The following is a 21,653-nucleotide window of genomic DNA, read 5'->3' as shown; positions in this document are numbered from 1 at the left end:
TTGTTAAAAGTTAATTTGTGGAATTTCTTTCCTTCTTAATGCGTTTGAGCCAAGGTAGGGGTGGTATGCAGAAGATTTGGTAAAAGACCAAGTCCATGTTATGGCAAGAACAGCTCAAATAAGCAAAGAGAAACAACAGTCCATCATTACTTTAAGACATGTATGTCAGTCAATCCGGAAAATTTCTAAAACTTTAAAAGTTTCTTCAAGTGCAGTCGCAAAAACTATCAAGCACTATGATGAAACTGGCTCTCATGAGGACCGCCACGGGAAAGCAAGACCCAGAGTTACCTCTGCTGCAGAGAATAAGTTACCAGCCTCAGAAATTGCAGCCAAAATAAATGCTTTAGAGTTCAAGTAACAGACACATCTCAACATCAACTGTTCAGAGAAGACTGCGTGAATCCGGCCTTCATTTTCAAATTATTGCAAAGAAAACACTACTAAAGGACACCAATAATAAGAAGAGACTTGCTTGGGCCAAGCAAAACGAGCAAATGGCATTAGACTGGTCGAAATTTGTCATTTGGTCTCATAACGGAGGAATTGTGATGGTGTGGGGGTGCTTTGCTGGTGACACCGTCAGTGATTATTCAGAATTCTAGGCACACTTAACCAGCATAGCTACCAAAGGATTCTGCAGCAATACGCCATCGCATCTGGTTTGCGCTTAGTGGGAGTATTATTTGTTTTTCAACAGGACAATGACCCAACACACCTCCAGGCTTTTTAAGGGTTATTTGACCAAGAAGGAGAGTGATGGCGTGCTGCATCAGATGACCTGGCCCTCCACTAACTTTAAGCACCAGCTGTCAGAGCAGCTCACAGATCACTGCACCTGTACATAGCCCATGCAATTACCTCATCCCCATAGTGTTATTTATTTTATTTATTTTGCTCCTTTGTACCCCAGTATCTCTACTTGCACACTCATCTTTTGCACATCTATCACTCCAGTGTTTAATTGCTATATTGTAATTATTTCGCCACAATGGCCTATTTATTGCCTTACCTCCCTTATCCTACCTCATTTGCACACACTGAATATATACTTTTTCTATTTTATTATCGGCTGTATGTTTGTTTATTCCATGTGTAACACTGTTGTTGTTTGTGTTGCACTGCTTTGTTTTATCTTGGCCAGGTCGCAGTTGTAAATGAGAACTTGTTCTCAACTAGCCTACCTGGTTAAATAAAGGTGAAAATAAATAAAATATCACTCGACCTCAACCCAGAGTGAAGGAAAAGCAGCCAACAAGTGCTCAGCATATGTGGGAACTCCTTTAAGACGGTTTGAAAATCATTCCAGGTGAAGCTGGTTGAGAGAATGCCAAGCTGTCAAGGCAAAGGGTGGCTACTTTGAAGAATCCAAAATATAAAATATATTTTGCTTTGTTTAACACTTTTTGGGGGTTACTACATGATTCCATATGTGTTATTTCATAGTTTTGATGTCTTCACTATTATTTTACAATGTAGAAAATAGTACAAATAAAGAAAAACCCTTGAATGAGTAGGTGTCCAAACATTTGACTGGTACTGTATATACAGTATTTATGTATGTATCTTAATGTTATAAAACAAGGCCCTGAACCTTTAAGTCGTTTTAAATTAGCTCACTGTTTTTCTCTGCAGGAGCTGATACAGAATGCTGAGGATGCTGGAGCCACAGAGGTTAAGTTAATGTACGATGAGAAAGAGTATGGAGTGGAGTCACTTTGGTCACATGACATGGCTCAGTATCAAGGTAGGTTTTAGTCATTCTCACAGATTATTCAGTTTACCATATATAGGGCCATTTTTGTTTTCAGTAATTAAAGTTTCAGTGTCGTGAGATATTGTGCTGTTTCGTTGGTTTACAAAATATCTGAAAACTGTCATCAAGATTTATCTTATTTGGATGATTTGATTTCATGTTTTGGTTCTAGGAACGGCCTTGTATGTGTATAATGATGCAGTGTTCACGACTGAAGATTGGAATGGAATTCAGGAGATAGCAAGGAGCAGAAAGAGAGATGATCCTTTGAAAGTTGGACGATTTGGTATTGGGTTCAACTCTGTATACCACATAACAGGTGAGGCTTTTATTGAAATATTATTTTACCTGCATATGAGTAAGGTATTATTATTATTATGTTTCATATATCTTTCAATCTGCACTTTTTTTAAAAGTTACATTTAATCAGTAAATAAAAAAAATATTGTTTGAATGTTTCAGATGTCCCCAGTATATTCAGTGGAGAACAGATCGGCATGCTGGACCCTCACCAGACCCTGTTTGGTGCACATGAGTCTGGGCAGTGTTGGAATCTGAAGACAGACATGAAGGAGATCACAGAGCTCACTGACCAGTTTGCACCCTATGTTGGCTTATTTGGAAACTCCGGTAAAACTATCAAGGACGGCAGCTTCTCTGGAACTCTGTTCCGCTTCCCCCTCCGCATGAAACCCTCCCAGCTGAGCGCCAACATCTACAACAAAGAGAAGGTGCTGGAGCTCTTTGAGTCTTTCAAAGCCGACGCTGACACAGTTCTTCTCTTCCTCAAGAGTGTTCAGAAGGTCTCCCTGCATGTGCGTGAGTCAGACGGTACAGAACGCATGCTTTTCCAGGTGACTGCAGGAGAAAACCCAGAAGACAAGCTAGAGCGTCCTAACTCTCTAAAGACCCTGGGCCTGGCCACAGACAGCTACAGCAACGGAGTGCCCAACGGTACTGTCACGTGCGCCACCTACCAGGTCAACATCGAGACCCAGGACGAGACAGCCAAGGAGACCCAGAGGACCACCTGGCTGGTGTGTAATGGAGTGGGGGGTCGGGGCTTGTGCAGTGACTTGGACTCCCTGGCAGATGACCTGAAGTTCATCCCCACCATCGGCATCGCCCTTCCTCTCACCCGCATCGATGAGGACAAGGGCGCCACGTCTGGTTTCTCAGGGCGAGCGTTCTGCTTCCTGCCTCTCCCCCCTGGAGAGGAGAGCCTGACGGGGCTGCCAGTCCACGTCAGCGGCTTCTTCGGCCTCACAGACAATCGCAGGAGCATCAAATGGCGGGAGGTGGACCAGAGGAGGGACCCTGCAGCGCTCTGGAATGAGCTACTCATCGTCACCGTCATCCCCAGGGCCTATTTCACCCTCATCATGGAGGCCATCAAGAGGATCCAGACCAAGACAGACCAAGACTTCCCCCTCTCTCCCAGAGGTGCATATGGGGCCTGGCCAGACCCCAACCAGATCAAGCCTCGCTGGAAGCCCATACTGGAGCCTCTGTTTCATGACTTGCTACAGCAGCAGGTCATCTACTCTCTCACTAACAGCTGGATCCAGGTGGACGAGGCTGTGTTTTCGGAGCTGGACACTGATTTGGACATCACAGAGATGGTTATCAGCTACCTCCAAAGCTCAGGGATGCAGGTGGCCAGGGTGCCTGCTGCTGTGGATGCGGTTGTAAACACGTACGTGACTGGTCCTGCCTCTGTGAAGAAGGTGACCCCTCCCCTGGTGCGGCAGGTGATCAGGAAGGCCAAACACAAAGGGTCCTCTCAGGAGAAGCTGCTTCTGCTGGAGTTTGTCCTCAGCGACAACAGTTACAGCGACCTAATTGGTCTAGAGCTGCTGCCTTTGCAAGATGAGACATTTGCAGCGTTCTCCTCCTCTGTCAGTGATAAGGATGCAGTTTACATTGCTTCAGAAGAATACCCCAGGTACAGAATTAAAGTTCTGAGATTTTCTCTATGCCTTTTCAAAACTACATAAAGCCTCAAATTTGAATGCAAGTATTGTTGACTGTCAGCAATATGCTAGATTGCAGCCTGAGTGTGTACTCTCTGTTTTGTGTTAAGGTCTCTTTACCCTGGACTGGAGGGACGATTCATACTGGAGGTCATTAAACCATCAGTTATGAGCAGCCTGAAGGATGCAGCCAAAAGCAGAGGTAAACCCCCACTCAGATGTTATATGAATGTCCTTTTATTTTTATATTTGTTATGTGTGTCATCGGAGGAGCCACCTTAGTCCTATTATTACATTTGGATACCAACATTATTTCTCGGAAATAATATCGATGAATCTAGAAGACATGCACTCTAAACTGTAGCTCAACATACAGTAGAAGGGTTACACGGCAGCTTCATTGACTTCACTGCCTAGTTCATAAACTCAATGGCTGTGGTCTGTGAGGGATGTGTAAGGTTTGTAGCCAGGTAGTAGTAACGCCTGGTCATCCCATTGCTCTGCTGCCCCCTGTGGGACATTAAACCTGGTGCACTGCTGATAGATCATATATAACTGCTGAGTGCGTGTGTGAGCTGGCAGATGGGGGAGTTGGTTTTGTGCCTCACATTCCACTCACTGCTATCAGATCCTGGACATGCTCGCTCCCAACCCAACCTGGAGTTTGCCAAAAGGGCCAGGAGCCAGTCGGGGAATATGCTGAATTTTTTTGTCCATTAAAGCCCTATGCTGCACAGTCCAGATAAAACAATGTGTCCACATCCTGACCGCTATGTGTGAATAAAACCATTTTCACAGTATGTATAATCTGGACATACTATGGCATTGAAGGATTCTTTGTATTGAGCTAGTTGTCTGTGAAACTGTTGAAAGGTCTAGCCTGGGCAGAGAGGTACACGTCATTCTGACTGCCAGTGGTAGATCATATGAAGGGGTAAGGCAATAATAGGCTGCTCTAACTGCCATTGCATTTTTGTAAATAAGCGTTGTGGATTCATTTGGAATATTGCCTTTCAGAACAAGACTAAAAACCTGAATAATATTGATCCATTATCAGATTTATCCTTTTAGGTTTACGAGTTGACACAGTTCTAACTTTCTACTCAGTCATTTTCCTGACGCCTCTCTGGCTGGTCTGTCAGTGCCACCTCATAGCTAGGACACCACTTTGGGAGCTACTGCACGTATCAGGGATTGTACTATCCCCATTACACTTCATTAAGTGGGTCACATAGAAGGTTGTCTCACACAATTGACCCTTCACACATAGCCATGCAGAACGGCATTTGTATGAACCTCAGCCAGAGACACTAGAATTCCCCTTCCTCAGCTGTGTTGTATGATCGCTGCCCTACAATGGCTGTTACAGGAATTGACTGTCTGCTACTGCAGCTCTGTAGCCTGCTGCTGCAGCCTGAAGGCCTACCCCACCCAATAGGGCTCTATGGGCTCATCCTCAGAATTGGTACCTCATCATCAGAGTCTCTTGGTAGATTGATTGTATCCTCTGCTATCAATGCAAACTAGTACTTCGAAGTCTAATCCAGTACAGTTACATTTTAAAATAAAATGTATACAACTAAAATTACAATTTGATTTGTGGGAATCAGGGGATGTAGTTAAATTTAAATGGTTATCAACGTGATAACCTACATGTTTAAAACATGTACTTTAAATGTAATTGCAGTACAACAGTTTCTTTGGGGGTGTTCAGGTAGGTAAATAATAATAATAATATATGCTATTTAGCAGACGCTTTTTCGACATGTTGTGTTCTGTCCCGGAATCATTTTTGACATTAACCCAAACCAATACACTGTTTTTTTAATGGACACTATGCAAACTCTAATCTAATCTATATCATACATTTAATGTGGACAGTAGCTAACATTACCTCAACATTTATAAAGACAATAGAATACCTTTGTGGAAGTGGGAGCATTTGAAAAATGATGTTCCCTTCCATTTAATTGGAAAAATGTCCCATTTCATAGTGCCCATATTGTGTTTGTATTGGTTTAGCTGTGTGAGTTCCCAGAAAAGTGTCTCTGGCAGTGTGAATTCTCACTGGAACGCATTTTGTCTTTGCTCATTGCAGGAATCTTTGTGTATCAGTAATTTAATTAGAACTCATTATAGAATTGTGATGTGACATTGTGAGTCTACTAAATATTAGTTTACATTTGGCTCTTTCATCCCCCTCCGCTCCCCTATAACTATTCCCCAGGTCGTTGCTGTAAATGTGTTCTCAGTCAACTTACCTGGTAAAATAACGCATAAATAAAAAATAAAAATGAGCATATTAAGTGTGTGTTATGCTTGCCATGCTGTGCATGGTAACTTAATGTAGTTGCCATGTTTTGCTGTGCTGTGAATTTTTTGAGTGTTGTAGTTAATCAAAATCTATTTACTAGAAATATTTATAATGAAAGGGTTGTAGTTTGCCTAATTGAGCCCATATGGTCTTGATAGAAATTATCATATTTTATTTAACTTGATTTTCTAATTGTCCTGTCGATCCCTACTACATTGCAGAGCCAAAATGCAAATATCTCTTGTTGATACAGGTGGTGTTGATGGGAATGAACCTGGGGCTGTGCAGTAAAGCTAATAAATCACCTAGCATGCCTGCAGGACAAACATTGTTAGATTCAACTTTGGGCTTCTATATACTGTGCATTCGGAAAATTCAGACCTTTTCCACATTTTGTGTACATTACAGCCTTGTTCTAAAATTGATACAATTGTGTTGTTTCCTCATCAATCTACACACAATACAATGACAAAGCAAAACTGGTTTTTACAAATGTTTGCAAAAAAGTGCAAATATAACATTTACATAAGTATTCAGACCTTTTACTCAGTACTTTGTTGAAGTACCTTGAGTAAGGTAAGATTAAAGCCTTGAGTCTTATTGGGAATGACGCTACAAGCTTGGCACACCTGTATTTGGGGAGTTTATACCATTCTTCTCTGCAGATCCTCTCAAGCTCTGTCAGGTTGGATGGGGAGCGTCGCTGCAGCTATTTTCAGGTCCAGAGATGTTCAATTGGGATAAAGTCCGGGCTCTGTCTGGGCCACTCAAGGACATTCAGAGACTTGTCCCGAAGCCACTCCTGCGTTGTCTTGGCTGTGTGCTTAGGGTTGTTGTCCTGTTGGAAGGTGAACGTTCACCCCAGTCTGAGGTCCTGAGCGCTCTGGAGCAGGTTTTCAGCAAGGATCTCTCTGTACTTTGCTCTGTTCATCTTTCCCTCGATCCTGGCTATTCTCTCAGTCCCTGCTGCTGAAAAACATCCCCACAGCATGATGCTGCCACCACCATGCTTCACTGTAGGAATGGTGCTAGGTTTTCTCCAGACTTGGAGCTTGGCAAAGAGTTCAATCTTGGTTTCATCAGAACAGAAAATCTTGTTTCTCATAGTCTGAGAGTCTTTTTAGGTGCCTTTTGGCAAACTCCAAGCGGGCCGTCATGTGCCTTTTACTGAGGAGTGGCTTCCATCTGGCCACTCTACCATAAAGGCCTGATTGGTAGAGTGGTGCAGGGATGGTTGTCCTTCTGGAAGGTTGTCCTATCTCCACAGAGGTACTCTGGAGCTCTTTCAGAGTGACCATCGGGTTCTTGGTCACCTCCCGGACCAAGTCCCTTCTTCCCCGATTGCTCAGTTTGGCCGGGCGGTCAGCTCTAGGGAGAGTCTTGGTGGTTCCAAACTTCTTCCATTTAAGAATGATGGAGACCACTGTGTTGTGTTCTTGGGGACCTTCAATGCTACAGAAATGTTTTGGTACTCTTCCCCAGATCTGTGCCTGGACACGATCCTGTCTCGGAGCTCTACGGACAATTCCTTCAACCTCATGGCTTGGATTTTGCTCTGACATGCACTGTCAACTGTGGGATATTATATAGACAGTTGTGTGCATTTCCAAATCATGTCCAATCAATTGAATTTGCCACAGGTGAACCACAGTTTTTTTAATTGAACCTTTATCAAATGGTAAACATCTCAACGATGATTGATGGAAACAGGATGCACCTGAGCTCAATTTCGAGTCTCATAGCAAAGGGTCTGAATACTTATGTAAATAAGGTATTTCTGTTTTTAATTTGTAATAAATTTGCCACATTTTTTAAAAACTGTATTCGCTTTGTTATTATGGGGTATTGTGTGTGTAGATTGATGAGGAAAAATATAATTTAATCAATGTTAGATTAAGGCTGTAACGTAACAAAATGTGGGAAAAGTCAAGGATCTGAGTGCTTTCTGAATGCACTGTATATAATTCCTGTAAATGATAATTAAGAATGTTATTAAGATTTATATTAACTTGTATGTTTACCTTCTACAGGAAGACCCTGCACTCAGGTACAATTGCTAACACCTGAACGGTCAGCTCGACTCATAAAGGAGATCCTCTCAACAGTCTGGCCTACCAGAGACTTCACAGTCCAGTGGGAACCTGGAAACCGAGAGAAGAAGCATCCTACACATGCTTGGCTAAAGATGGTTTGGAAGCATCTGTATATTAACTTTGCTGATGACCTTAGTACCTTTGAAGACATGCCTTTGATCCCAAATGTGCCCCTGGTGGAAAGTGTGAACTCAATCGAGCTCCATCGTCTCAAAACTCCATCCCCTATTATCATTGTGGATGAGGAGGAGGCCCCACTCTCTGAAAGCCTTCTTGAAATCATGAAAAAACTTGGAGTAGTACTAATGAAAAGGTTGGACCTGTGTTTGCAGCATCCTCTACTGAAGAACTACATCCATCCTTCATCTCCCAGTATGCTACTGCAAATCATGGACAGGTCATCAACCCAGAGAGTCGCCAGTCTGGTCTCATCTTTCTCTAGCAAACAGAAAGTGGCACTGAGGGACTTCCTGGCAGGACTGTCTGACATCACAGAGAAAGAGAAGCGTATCCTCCTGGAGCTGACCATCTTTGAGAAAGTAGGGCCTTGTTCAGAGAAAGGCATCCCAACATATACCTCACTGAGAGGAGCCAGGGCTTTACACCATACTGCCAAGTATCCACCAGATGTCAAACTATCCATCAATGTTGTGGGCTGCAGTGATGAGGCATCGATTCGTCTCATTAAGATGCTGACCGTGGAACAGGTGAAAACCACTGAATGCTTGAAGTTGGTTGTTCAAGACATGGAGAAAGGGTTTTACTCAAAAGAGGATATCACTAAAATCATGCTCTGGGCCCTTAAGCATCTGTCATTCCTAAAGAATGAAAACAAAGCTGTGATTGGATGGCTTTCGGCTCTAAAGTTCATTCATACATTTGCAGGGAAATCTGTTGCTGCTACAGACCTTTTTGACCCTGAGCTGGAGATTTTACAGAATCTGTTCTACATGGAGGAGAAGAATAGGTTTCCCACAAATACATATACATCCTCTCCTGATATGTTACATTCACTGAGACAACTTGGACTTAAAAGTGAAGTGCAACTCAGCGAAAAAGATGTACTTCATGTGGCACAGAAGATCGAAGAATTACAGGGTGGCAATGAGCCAGAATGGGAACCAGTTATACAGAAAGCGAAAACACTGCTGCAAATTCTGAATAGACAAACCAAGCTGGTCAAGTCTTCAGAAGCTCAGACATCCTTGCAAAAACTGAAATGGGTGCCAGTCTGCAAGGACAGACCTGTAAATTACCCAAAGTCGCTTGCCTGGATGGGAGACACCCATAACATCTGCTCATTCTCAGAAATGTGCGATATATCCCATGCAGTGCTGGTAGGCTCTTCAGTTGCACTTGTGGAGCGCACTTCTTCCGGCATGAAGAAGGCCCTGAAGTTATCTATAGAGCCACAGATTGATCAAGTGTTACAGCATTTGAAGGCAGTGAATGACTGGCACAGATCTCAAGCATTTACCACAGAAGACTGGTATCAATTCCAACAGATCCTTATTGAGATTTATGATTTCATGCAAGCACACCTTGAAGATGCAAGAGAGGCAATGAAGTCACTTCCATTTGATTGGGTCTGGACTGGCAAGACCTTCTCATCACCAAGCCACACAGTTCTAAAACCCATTCCTGACCTAGATTTGCAACCCTACCTGTACTCTTTGCCAAAGACCATAGCAAAGTTTCACACACTTTTCAAATTCTGTGGTTCGGTTGAAGAGGTTGTCCCAAACCATGTGTTTGATGTGATCAAAACAGTAAGGCAAAGGTGTGAGGAAGAAATGACACAAGAAGAAAGTAAGCATGATCTCCTCCTCCTGATAAATATTCTGAGATGGCTGTATAACAGTCACATTTCTGTGGACATTGACATGCATGTACCAATCCTTTGCTATAAGGATCCAAGCAAACTGGCCATGAAACCCATTCACGAATGCACCTACTGCGACATTAAAGTGGAGGATCTACATGACTTGCTTGATGATACATCAGAACCCATTATCTTAGTCCATGATGACATCCCCATGAAAACAGCAGAATGGCTTAACGTACCATGTTTGAGTACTAGACTGATAAACCCAGAAAACCTTGGCTTTGAACAATCAGGCCAACGGGAGCCTCTGACAGTGAGAATAAAGAACATTCTAGAAGAATATCCATCTGTCGCAGATATTTTCAAAGAACTTCTTCAGAATGCAGATGATGCGAGTGCTACAGAGTGTAGCTTCCTGATAGACATGCGGAAGAATATTGACATTCGAGAGAACCTGCTTGACCCTGGCATGATTATATGCCATGGCCCCTCCTTGTGGTCATTCAACAATTCTACATTCTCTGACACCGACTTTCTGAACATAACAAGGTTAGGTGGGTCAATGAAGAGATGTGAGGCAGACAAAGTTGGCAAATTTGGCCTAGGTTTCAACTCAGTTTATCACATCACTGACATCCCCATCATAATGAGTAGAGAGTTCATGATCATGTTCGATCCAAACATCAACCACATCAGCAAGCACATTAGAGACCGGTCAAACCCAGGAATCAAGATCAACTGGAGCAAACAACAGAAACGGCTACGAAAGTTCCCCAATCAATTCAAACCCTTCATCAATGTCTTCAATTGCCAACTTCCTCTTGCACAAGAGTCTCCGTACAAGTACGATGGAACACTGTTCAGACTCCCCTTCAGGACTGAGCAAGAGGCATCAGTGAGTGAAATCAGTAGTGTCTACTACAACACCCCAGACATCTACTCCCTTGTTGATGAGTTCAGTATATGTGGCCACCGGCTCATTCTCTTCACGCAGCATGTGGGCTCCATGGTACTGAAGTACCTGAAATATGAAGAGCCCAATCCAGCAGCAGCACAGGATGTTGTTACTATCAATAAAAGTGTGTGGTCATCCAAAGCTGCATATGGGCCTCTGAGCATCCTGAAATCTGCAGCAAAAGTCATGAAAAAGGTTGCAACCACCAACAGGGTACCGGCTGACACTCCCAAGTCTGGCTGTATCATACGCATTGTGGTGGAGGAGTTTCACAATGTGTTCAAGCGCATAGTTGATCTCCAGTCACCCCTCTTCAGAGGTTCAGAGGAGGATCCTTCCTCATACTTTGAAATGGCTGCCAAAGACGGAAAGAACAGAAGACTCACAGACGAAATGCCCCAAAAGGCAGTTGATCTTACAAACTGGCTCATTTGTTCATGTATGGATGTGACCGAAGCGCTAAAATTTTCACTTGGTGAGAGTGGAAAACGACTTGGACTAGTGCCTTGTGGGGGTGTAGCTGTTCTGCTCTCAGAGGAGGAGAATCGAAAATGGACAGTGAAGGCAAACACCAACCACGCCAACCCGATAGGAGAGGTGTTTTGCTATTTACCTCTCAGAATCAAGACAGGCTTGCCAGTTCATATAAACGGCTGTTTTGCTGTGACATCTAACCGCAAAGAGATCTGGAAGACGGACACCAAAGGACACTGGAACTCAGTGTTCATGAGACATGTGATTGTCCAGGCATACATAGCAGCACTCAATATGCTACGTTCAATGGCAGAAAGTGGAGAACTACTTGACTATAGCTACTACGTAGCATGGCCTGATCCAAGTGTGGTACACGATGACTTTACAGTGATCAGCCAAGGAGTCTACCAAGAGATTGCCAAAGGGGGTGACTGTGACCATGCAAAAGTTTTCTCAGATGGCAAAACCTGGGTATCAATCAAGTATGTCAGATTCCTAGATGACTCCTTGCTCTGTAGACCAGACATTGGTCCTGCTGCTTTCAAGATTTTCCTAAAATACCTCAAGAAGAGCAGCTCGCAAGACCTCTGTGCTGTTGAGCTGCCTGAATGGGTCAAAGAAGGTTTTGATGATGCTGGATGCAAAGGGAAGCTGATAGAGAACACCCTGACTGAAAAGCAGTTCTTCTTAGATGTCTTTTTCCCCCATATCCAAGACATCGACAATGAACTTCGTAATCCCCTAATGCATTATGTCTTGAATGACAAACTGGAGGAATTTGCATCAATTCTTAGGGAGACTCCATGCATCCCATGCTCTGGCCCCAATCAACAATTAGTCTTACCATCCAGACTAATCCATCCAGAAGGAAGAGTTGCAAAACTGTACAACGCTGATGATGGAAGATTTCCAGAAGGAACCTCGAAAGACTACATGAATCCAGTGTGCTTGGTCAAGCTAGTACAGCTGGGAATGGTCAAAGATGACCTCTCTTGGGAGGATTTGATTGATCGTGCTGAATCTGTGTTCGATCTAAATGAAAATGATCACACTGCTGCATGTCTTCGGAGCAGCATTATTCTCAGTCTCATTGATGAGAAGCTGAAAATGACAGACTCAGGAGCAGGTAAACTACTGGAGAAGCTACAGGACATAAAGTTCCTTCCTTTTCTGACAAAGCCCGCAGGGTTTTCACTACCATGGCATGGGAATACATTCCCCCAGTCCACCATGTTTTCTGCCAAAGAGCTCTTTACGACTGACCACCAGGACACAGTGTGCTTGATGAAGCCCATCCTTAATGAGAACTCTCCATCATTCAAAGGGTGCGGCCCGATCACATTGGCTGTAAAAGACTCTCTCGGATTGATAAGAAGGCCAACAGTTGGACTAGTTGTCAGTCAACTTAAGGAACTTGCTAAGTCATTTGACGGAGTTACTTTATATCAGGAAAATATTACCAATGCCTGCTACAAATACTTACATGAAGAAATGCTCCAGGATGCCAAAGCAAAGACAGAGATCAATGAGGAGCTGAAAACCTTTTGCTCCATTCTGGTGGAGAACACTTACGTTGAGCCCTCCAAAGTTGCATTCTACCAGAACTTTGATGCAGCACCATATCTCTACCAGCTTCCCAACAAGTACAGAAACAGTTGCCGTGAGCTCTTTGAGAATGTTGGGGTTCAGTCAAGCTTCACAGTTGAGAACTTTTCAGCTGTTCTTGAATTAGTGAAACAGGAGTGTGGGAAAAGAGCACTCTCTGAAGATAGCTTTCAGCTCTCTCGCAGAATCATTAGTGAAGGAATATGGGGCTTAATCAGAGACAAAAAACAAGAATTCTGCCAAGCTACCTACAAGGAAATTCTCCTTCCTGACATCCATCTTACACTGCAGCCATCAAAGTCTCTGTGTTACAATGACTGTCCTTGGATCAAAGTCAGAGACACAACTGTGAAATATTGCCATGCAGATATTCCAAGAGAGGTTGCTGTGAAATTAGGAGCAGTTCCTAAACGTCACAAAGCCCTGGAAAGGTATGCCTCAAATATCTGCTTCACTACTCTTGGAAGTGAGTTTGGACAAAAAGAGAAACTCACAAGTAGAATTAAAAGTATTCTCAACGCTTACCCATCAGAGAAGGAAATGCTAAAGGAGCTCCTGCAGAATGCAGATGATGCTAAAGCCACTGAAATTTACTTTGTGTTCGATCCAAGAACCCACCCCACAGACAGAATATTTGATGACAAATGGTTGCCAATGCAAGGCCCATCATTGTGTGTCTACAACAATCAGCCTTTCACTGAGGATGATGTCAGAGGAATCCAGAACCTAGGAAGAGGAACAAAAGAAGCAAACCCTGGCAAAACTGGACAATATGGCATAGGATTCAACTCTGTGTATCACATCACAGACTGCCCATCTTTCATGTCAAACAATGACATTCTTTGCATCTTCGATCCACATGCACGATATGCACCCGGGGCGACATCTGTTAGTCCGGGAAGAATGTTTAGGGACTTGGACTCTGACTTTAGATCTCAATTCTCTGACGTGCTAAATCTTTACCTGGGATCTCATTTCAAACTTGAACATTGCACAATGTTCAGATTTCCCATACGCTCAACAGAAATGGCCAAAATATCAGAGATCAGCTCTGTTCCTGCATCAGACAGAATGGTGCAAAACCTTCTGGATAAACTAAAAGCCGATGGGGCAGAACTCCTCATGTTCCTCAACCACATGGAGAAAATTTCCATCTGTGAAATAGAGAAAGCCTCAGGAGACCTGAAGGTGCTATACTCTGTGACTGCTAAAATCACAGATGGTGACCGTCTAAAACGCAAGCAATTTCACACATCAGTGGTGGATAGTGTGACAAAAAGGAAGCAGCTCACTCAAATTCCAGTCCAGCAGATAACCTACTCAATGGATATAGAGGACTCCGATGGCAATCTAACAACTTGGATGGTCTGCAATCGATCTGGCTTCTCCTGCATCGAGAAAGTCTCAAAGAGTGTGATTTCAGCCCACAAAAATGAAGACATTACTCTCTTTCCACGTGGAGGGGTGGCTGCATGTGTAAGCCACAACTACAAGAAGCCCCACAGAGCATTCTGCTTTCTACCCCTTTCAATGGAGACTGGCTTGCCCTTTCATGTTAATGGCCATTTTGCATTAGATTCTGCCAGGAGAAACCTATGGAGAGACGACAATGGAGTAGGTGTGAGGAGTGACTGGAACAACAACTTGATGACATCGTTGATAGCTCCTGCCTATGTGGAGCTGTTGATTCAGCTGAAACGACAGTACTTCCCGGGACCCGATCCCACCATGACTGTGTTACAGGGAACACCAATTCACATCGTTAAAGACACTTTGAGGAAATTCCTGTACTTCTTCCCAGTCAACAGACTTGACATTCAGCCAGATTGGTACTGTCTTGTCAAAGCAGTGCACACCTGCATTCATGCTGACCTGAAACGTCTCCTTCCTGTCGTTAGGGCTCCCCACATTGACAACACAGACATGCACTCTGCCGTATACATCTCCTGGGTGAACACATCCTCTGCCAACAAAGGTCGTGCATTCTTTGACAATCTACTGCAGGATGAACTTCAACATCTGAAGAACACAGAATACAACATCTCCTCACGCAAGTCTGTTGCAGAAAACGTCTTCCGACTCAAGGCCCTGCTTTCGGATGTGGGCTTCAACTTGGTCCACAGTTGTGATGAAACAGCAAGTCTTTACTTCTGTTTGGATGATGCAGGCATTCCTGTGAGCTATGTTACCCCAGAGGATGTACGAAGATTTCTCCTCACATTCTCGTCCCCAGACACATCTTGCCAAGTTGGGAAACTTCCCTGTCGACTCCAGCAGTCGAATTACAAGCTCTTCCACAGCCTGAAGCTTCTGGTTGACTACTGCTTCAAAGACGTAGAGGAGAATGAAATCAACATAGAGGGGCTACCACTGCTGATGACAATGGACAACATACTCCAGGTGTTTGATTCCAAGAAACCAAAGTTTCTGTCCACACACCATGAGCTGGTCTCATCAAGGAAAGAGCTGTTCATGAATACACTGTACATGAAGTACAACACCATCCTGATGAATTCAGGTGTTGCAAAGGTCTTCGACATCAGCAGTTTTGGGGAACTGTTGGGTTCTGTTCTACCACGTGAATACAGAACAAGAATTCCTGTGAAGTGGAGAGACAACTACGCCAGTGAGTCTTGGCTGAAAGGTGCGTGGAACTTCATCAGTGAGAACATTGCAGTCAAGGAAGAGCAGGCAGGCATCAAACCCAATTTCGAGACTGTACTTGAGCTACTGAAAGACTGGGCTTTGCTGCCAGGAATCAAATTCATGGTTTCAAGCAACAAACTGGTTGTCCCTGATCACGATGTGTTGCTTCCCTTGAGTTTGATAAGCGCAGCTATCTTTCCAAATGGGCAAAATGACAAAGTCTTTCACATCATAATGAAAGGGGGATGCATTCAGCTTGCTGTCAACAAAATATGCTTCAAAGAGAATCCTGTCCTGCCTTTTCTGGCACAGCATACAGCAAACATAGACAATCCATCCAGCATCCTCAAAGCACTGGAGTACATGATTCAGACGGCAGCTTTCAAAACAGGAAGCTTAACTGACAAAGACTTTGAGGCTCTTCTGTTGTACTTCAACTGTAATTTGATCAACCTCTCCCAAGAGGACATTCAAACTCTGAAATTGCTCCCATGCTTCAAAGCAGTCAGTGGCAGATACATCAGTATTGCAAACTTTGGGTCATGCTATGTTCTGGCAAAAAGCATTCCCTCTGCAGATATGGAAAAATGGGCCCATACAACATCCTTCGCCTTTCTTGCTGACAATCCACAATTGAAGGAACTGTACAGTTTCCTTGGATGTTTCCCAATTGATGATCTGGAAGTCTACCTGAGGCATCTCCTTCCAAAGTTTGACAGCCTGTCATACGATGCAAAAATTGAGCACCTTGTATATCTGAAGGAGAGACTTTTGGCAATGGAGGAGTCATGTGGGATGAAGGATCAGCTGTATGAGAAACTGGAAGGTCTGCCATTAATCTATGACTACACCAACAGACTCAGGTCTACCAAAATGTTCTACGATCAAACCGTAAAGGTGTTCGAAGTGATGCTCTCTCCAAAAGCATTCATACCCAATGACTTTTTCAAGAAGGTTGAGCAAGTGTCAAAGCCAAAAAATGGAACAGCATTTCTCACCTCATGGATCACATTCCTAAGGAATATAGGTCTCAAACACATGGTCTCTCAACAGCAAATTCTCCAGTATGCAAAAGAAGTCAGCATCAAAGCTCAGACAGAGAACTGGTCCAAAGAAAAAGCCCAAATGATTGTTGATGTTCTCCTTAACCACATATTCAATGAGAGGACAGACCTATTTGTTGGAGCTTTCCTCAAAGAGCTGTCAATGATAGCATTCCTTTGTCCTGAGCGTGCACCCACTGAGCTGATCCGGCTCCATGCTCAATTCCAAGAGATGAATGGCACTCTCCCTCTGATACGTTTCAGTGAGTCTCAAGTCAATCCAAAATTCAAACAAACTGATATCATTCAATTGCTATGGACATCATGTCCCATTCTCCCAGAGAAGGCCACACCAGCAGCCATTAAAGACCAGGAGGGAAGCACACTGACTGGCCAAGAACAACTGGACTTAGTGCTGCGGATATTAAGTGTCAACTTGGAACCCCCCTTGGACAAAGTGATAAGCAACTGCAAAAATATCTGCAACATATCCAATCCTGACGATGACATGGTGAAAACAAGGAACAAAGTCTTGAGATCCACCTACGAATTTCTCAATGCAGATAAAAGAGATTTTCGCTTGCAGCTATTAGGGGTGAGTTTTGTCATGGTTGAGGAGGGCTGGAAACTTCTAAAGCCAGAGGAGGTTGTCATCAACTTGGACAATGAATCTGACTTCAAGCCATACCTATACAAACTACCACTAGAGCTTGGCATCTTTCATCAGATGTTTAAGCTTTTGGGCACAGAGGATGTTGTATCAACAAAACAATACGCTGAAGTGCTGTGCCGCATTCACAGAAATTCAGAGGGTAAGCAGCTCGATCCGAATGAAATGAGAACTGTGAAAAGGGCTGTCTCAGGGCTATTCAAAAGCCTACAGAATGACCCAGTTCAGATACGCAAAGACCTTGAGAGCCTCAAAGATTTTATATTTTACCTGCCAAGTCACGATGGTCGATTAACCAAATCCAACAGTTTAGTGTTTGACGATGCCCCACATTACAAGAGCAGAATTCAGGGTAATGTAGGTGTTCAGATGCTTGTGGACATGAGTCAGTGTTATCTTGGCAAGGACCATTCTTTCCACACAAAGCTGATCATGTTGCTCCCACAGAAGCTAAGGCCAAGACTCCTGAGTAGTATCCTCGAGGAGCAACTGGATGAGGAGTCTCCCAAAATGTGCCAGTTTGGAGCTCTCTGTTCGCTTCAGGGTCGCCTTCAACTTCTACTGTCATCAGAACAGTTCATCACAGGACTGATACGAATAATGAAGCATGAAAATGACAATGCATTCCTTGTGAATGAAGAAAAAGCCATACGATTGTGCAAAGCACTTTGTGAGGGATTGAAGGTGTCTTGTTTTGAGAAACTCCAGACGACACTAAGAGTGAAAGGTTGCAGCCCTATCCCACATAGCCGGAGTGAAACTCTTGCCTTCCTGAAAAGGTACGGGACAGCTGTGATTCATCTCTACATCCAACACTCAGACAGCAAAGACATAAATTTTCTCTTAGCACTGGCGATGACACTAAAATCTGCAACGGACAACTTGATATCTGACACCTCCTATCTAATTGCTATGCTGGGCTGTAACGACATCTACAGAATCACAGAGAAGCTGGACAACCTTGGCGTCAAGTATGACTCCACAGAGGCCTCAAAACTCGAGCTTCCTCTCCCTGGAACACCCATACCAGCTGAGATACACCATATACTCCTTATGGATCCAATGAATGTGTTTTACCCAGGAGAATATGTGGGTTACCTTGTGGACTCTGAAGGAGGGGATGTCTATGGCGGATATCAGCCCACGTACACGTATGCCATCATTGTTCAAGAAGTAGAGAAAGATGAGGAGGACAACCCAAGCTTCCTTGGGAAATGCTTCCAAATTGACATTGGATATAGTGAGTACAAAATAGTCAGTTCTCTTGATCTGTACAAATTCTCTAGACAAGAGGAAAGTACTCATATCCGAGACAGCAGAGCCCCATCGACTCCAACAACCCCCCAAGAATGTCAATCTCCTGGTCCTGGTCCACGATTGGTGCCTCCCCTTTTTACTAGAAAGGAAAATCAGAAAGTACCTCCCACAAAACAATCTCCCAAAAAGATAAGACTTAGTGCATTGCCAGAAATCCTAAAAGATATGACTTTAGTTATTGAGCAAGCTTGGAAACTCGCTGAAACGGAAAGGAAGAAGATAATTCGCCGGCTGTATCTCAAGTGGCATCCGGACAAGAATGCAGAGAATCTAGACGTAGCTACAGAGGTCTTCAAGCATTTACAGAATGAAATCAACAGGATGGAGAAGCAGACTCTGACAGATCAGCAGAACACTGACCGAGCATCCAGGAGAACTTTCTCAACTTCTTCCACCCGCTTCCAGTCAGAGAAGTTTTCATTTCAAAGATTTTACACATCGTGGAACCAAGAGGCAACAAGCCATAAGTCTGAGAAACAGCAGTTCCGGGAGCAGTTCACTACTTATGCAGGTTCATCACATTCTAATCGCTTCTTTGTGCCCCCGACCTTCAAGTCTGTTGGCAATCCTATGGAAGCCCGCAGGTGGCTCAGGCAAGCAAGAGCCAACTTTTCTGCTGCACGGAATGACCTTCACAAAAATGCCAATGAGTGGGTGTGTTTCAAATGCTACCTAGCTACGAAACTAGCCTTGATAGCTGCTGACTATTCTGTCAGAGGGAAATCAGATAAGGATGTGAAACCCACCTCACTGGCACAGAAAGTGGAGGAGTACAACCCACAGCTAGCAGGACTTGCCAAGGATGTCAACATCTTGGAGGGATATGGTGTGGACAGCCTAAGAACTCGCTATCCTGACCTCTTACCCTTTCCCCAGATCCCCAATGACAGATTCACGTCTGAGGTGGCAATGAGAGTGATGGAATGTACAGCACGGATCATCATCAAACTTGAAACTTTTGTGCAACAAAAAATCTAATTCTGCCATGTGACTGGAACATATTAGACCATTTAAATAAAACAAATATGCATAGATCCACTGAACAACAGAAGATTATAGTAGCTGTGTGCAATACTGATTAGTATATTATTGTTTTGAGGCAAAATTAAGTATCCAGCTGGCAGCTTAGATATGCAGCACGCCAGTACCAATATTGTTTCTGTGGCCAATGCATAATGTATACATGTATGGCTCTTCATATTCTAACAACAAGCTGCCTGAAAGTAATTTGATGTGGCTGAACCATTCTACAAAGACAGAAATGATCTTTAGCTGCAATGCTGTACATACAAATGCCCCAGCAATACTTTTTTTAACCAAAGTCCCATGTTGAATATATTTGCTCTCAGATAATTGAGTACAACTATGCTGCTTTTTTACTTGACCTTTTATACAAGTATATTTTTTCTGCCATTTGTCTGTATTTTGTTTGTTACCATCTATAAAGTCAAGTTTATTGATTCTTGACAATTCTCTCATGTTGTCACTGTTGTCACTGTTGTCATGCAGTGTGTTCTATTTGCAACATCTGAAAATCAACCAACACAATTACAATCATATTTGTACTTTTAAAATGTCATTTTTATATTTTAAAGGTGGTTTATTTTTAATTTTTAATAAGTTGTAAATGTTCTGTATCATAGTCTTTGCTTGTAAATGGACAAAGCACTTTCTGAAAACTCCTCTGGTTCTTGCACTTGTAGAGTGCTTGTGACACCCCAGCAGATTGGGAGAAATAGACTGAATGGAAGATTATGAATGTTACTTCTAGCTTTCATGCATCTATACTTTAGATTGTGTTTTATCATCATTGACTGTGTCTCCACTGAACTGTTTGTCAGTTTATCATACTTTGAATGGTGTCTTTTAGGAGCACAACTGTACACTACATCTACTGGAATTATCTGTATGCTGAGGAGTATGTATGATACATCAGGTACTTTTTGTAGTACTCATGATAAGTAAGCAGTTACTTGCTTTGAAAACATCATGGGTCAAAATGATTAATTACAGATTGGGCTGAACAAAATGATTTAGGGCAAGAATTCATCCTTAAGAAAAATCTTGATTACCATAACGAAGATCCATGGTGTTCTATAGATAGGTAATGTAACACATGTTTATTTTGCCAAAGTTGAATCAAGCTCTGTTTTATTTGGTTGTCTGATCTTTTCATATTAGAGGAATATTACAGGTGGCATCCTTGTGTGGTGCTTGTTTAGATAAGTTTCATGAATGATGTTTGAGACTAGAAATCCACTGGCAACATATTGTTGATACACTAAAATGTCATGTTTTTTTCACATCTGTTTAATGCCAAGGGGAATCCTTTGAAGAGATCTTTGACAAACTTTAGCAGAGGAAAATGTAAATCTTGATGTATGCAGTGCCATAGTTAATAAATTCCCCCCACGTAAATTGAGTCAACCCTCCTTCTGTATAATACATAACCAGTATAATACACTTAATGGTAACCTTAAAAGTGAGAATCTATTAAAGAATTAAAAGGTACAGTTGCTGGCATCCAATTACATATATATATATATTTTTTTTTTGTTTCATTTGAACTGTAATAGCATAACTAATGAATTGGTTATAACTGGAACAGGAATTAAGTTCAAACACTGGAGAAGTAACAAGAATGTATGGGCATGTATTCTGTGATTATAGGCAGTGGCATGGGATTGTCTATAGACATGTAAACAAAGAACAGGAAATACTGCATGTTTGGCTATTGCCTCTGAGCCATGGCTGGGGAATTTTCATGATGTACTACTGTTGCAGAGATGCTCCACTAGAGTGCATCACTGCTATACATTATGGAAGAAAAGTAATACGCATTGGACATCACTGTAGAAAAGCTTCCAATCTATTGTCACAAGAGAGAAATAATAAGATGATTATGGAACTTTCAAAATAAAGACATTATCCTTTTTCCCCACCATGGTATTCATAATGTTAATGGAAAATGTATTTTCAGAT

At 42.8% G+C, this 21,653-nt stretch overlaps 1 protein-coding gene across 1 annotated transcript; it reads left to right on the top strand.

Moving 5' to 3' along the window:
- The first annotated feature begins 1,668 nt into the window (after window positions 1-1,668).
- Window positions 1,669-21,606, top strand: LOC123992670 (sacsin-like). Its single transcript, XM_046294025.1, has 5 exons — window positions 1,669-1,747; window positions 1,929-2,075; window positions 2,219-3,701; window positions 3,840-3,931; window positions 8,074-21,606. Exons 1-5 carry the CDS (start codon window positions 1,684-1,686, stop codon window positions 19,647-19,649), a joined length of 13,362 nt encoding a protein of 4,453 aa, XP_046149981.1. The 5' UTR covers window positions 1,669-1,683; the 3' UTR covers window positions 19,650-21,606.
- Window positions 21,607-21,653: the final 47 nt, after the last annotated feature.

This window comes from Oncorhynchus gorbuscha, linkage group LG13 (genome assembly GCF_021184085.1).
Source record: "Oncorhynchus gorbuscha isolate QuinsamMale2020 ecotype Even-year linkage group LG13, OgorEven_v1.0, whole genome shotgun sequence".
Lineage (NCBI taxonomy): Eukaryota > Metazoa > Chordata > Actinopteri > Salmoniformes > Salmonidae > Oncorhynchus > Oncorhynchus gorbuscha.
This window is presented reverse-complemented; position numbering and strand designations above follow the sequence as displayed.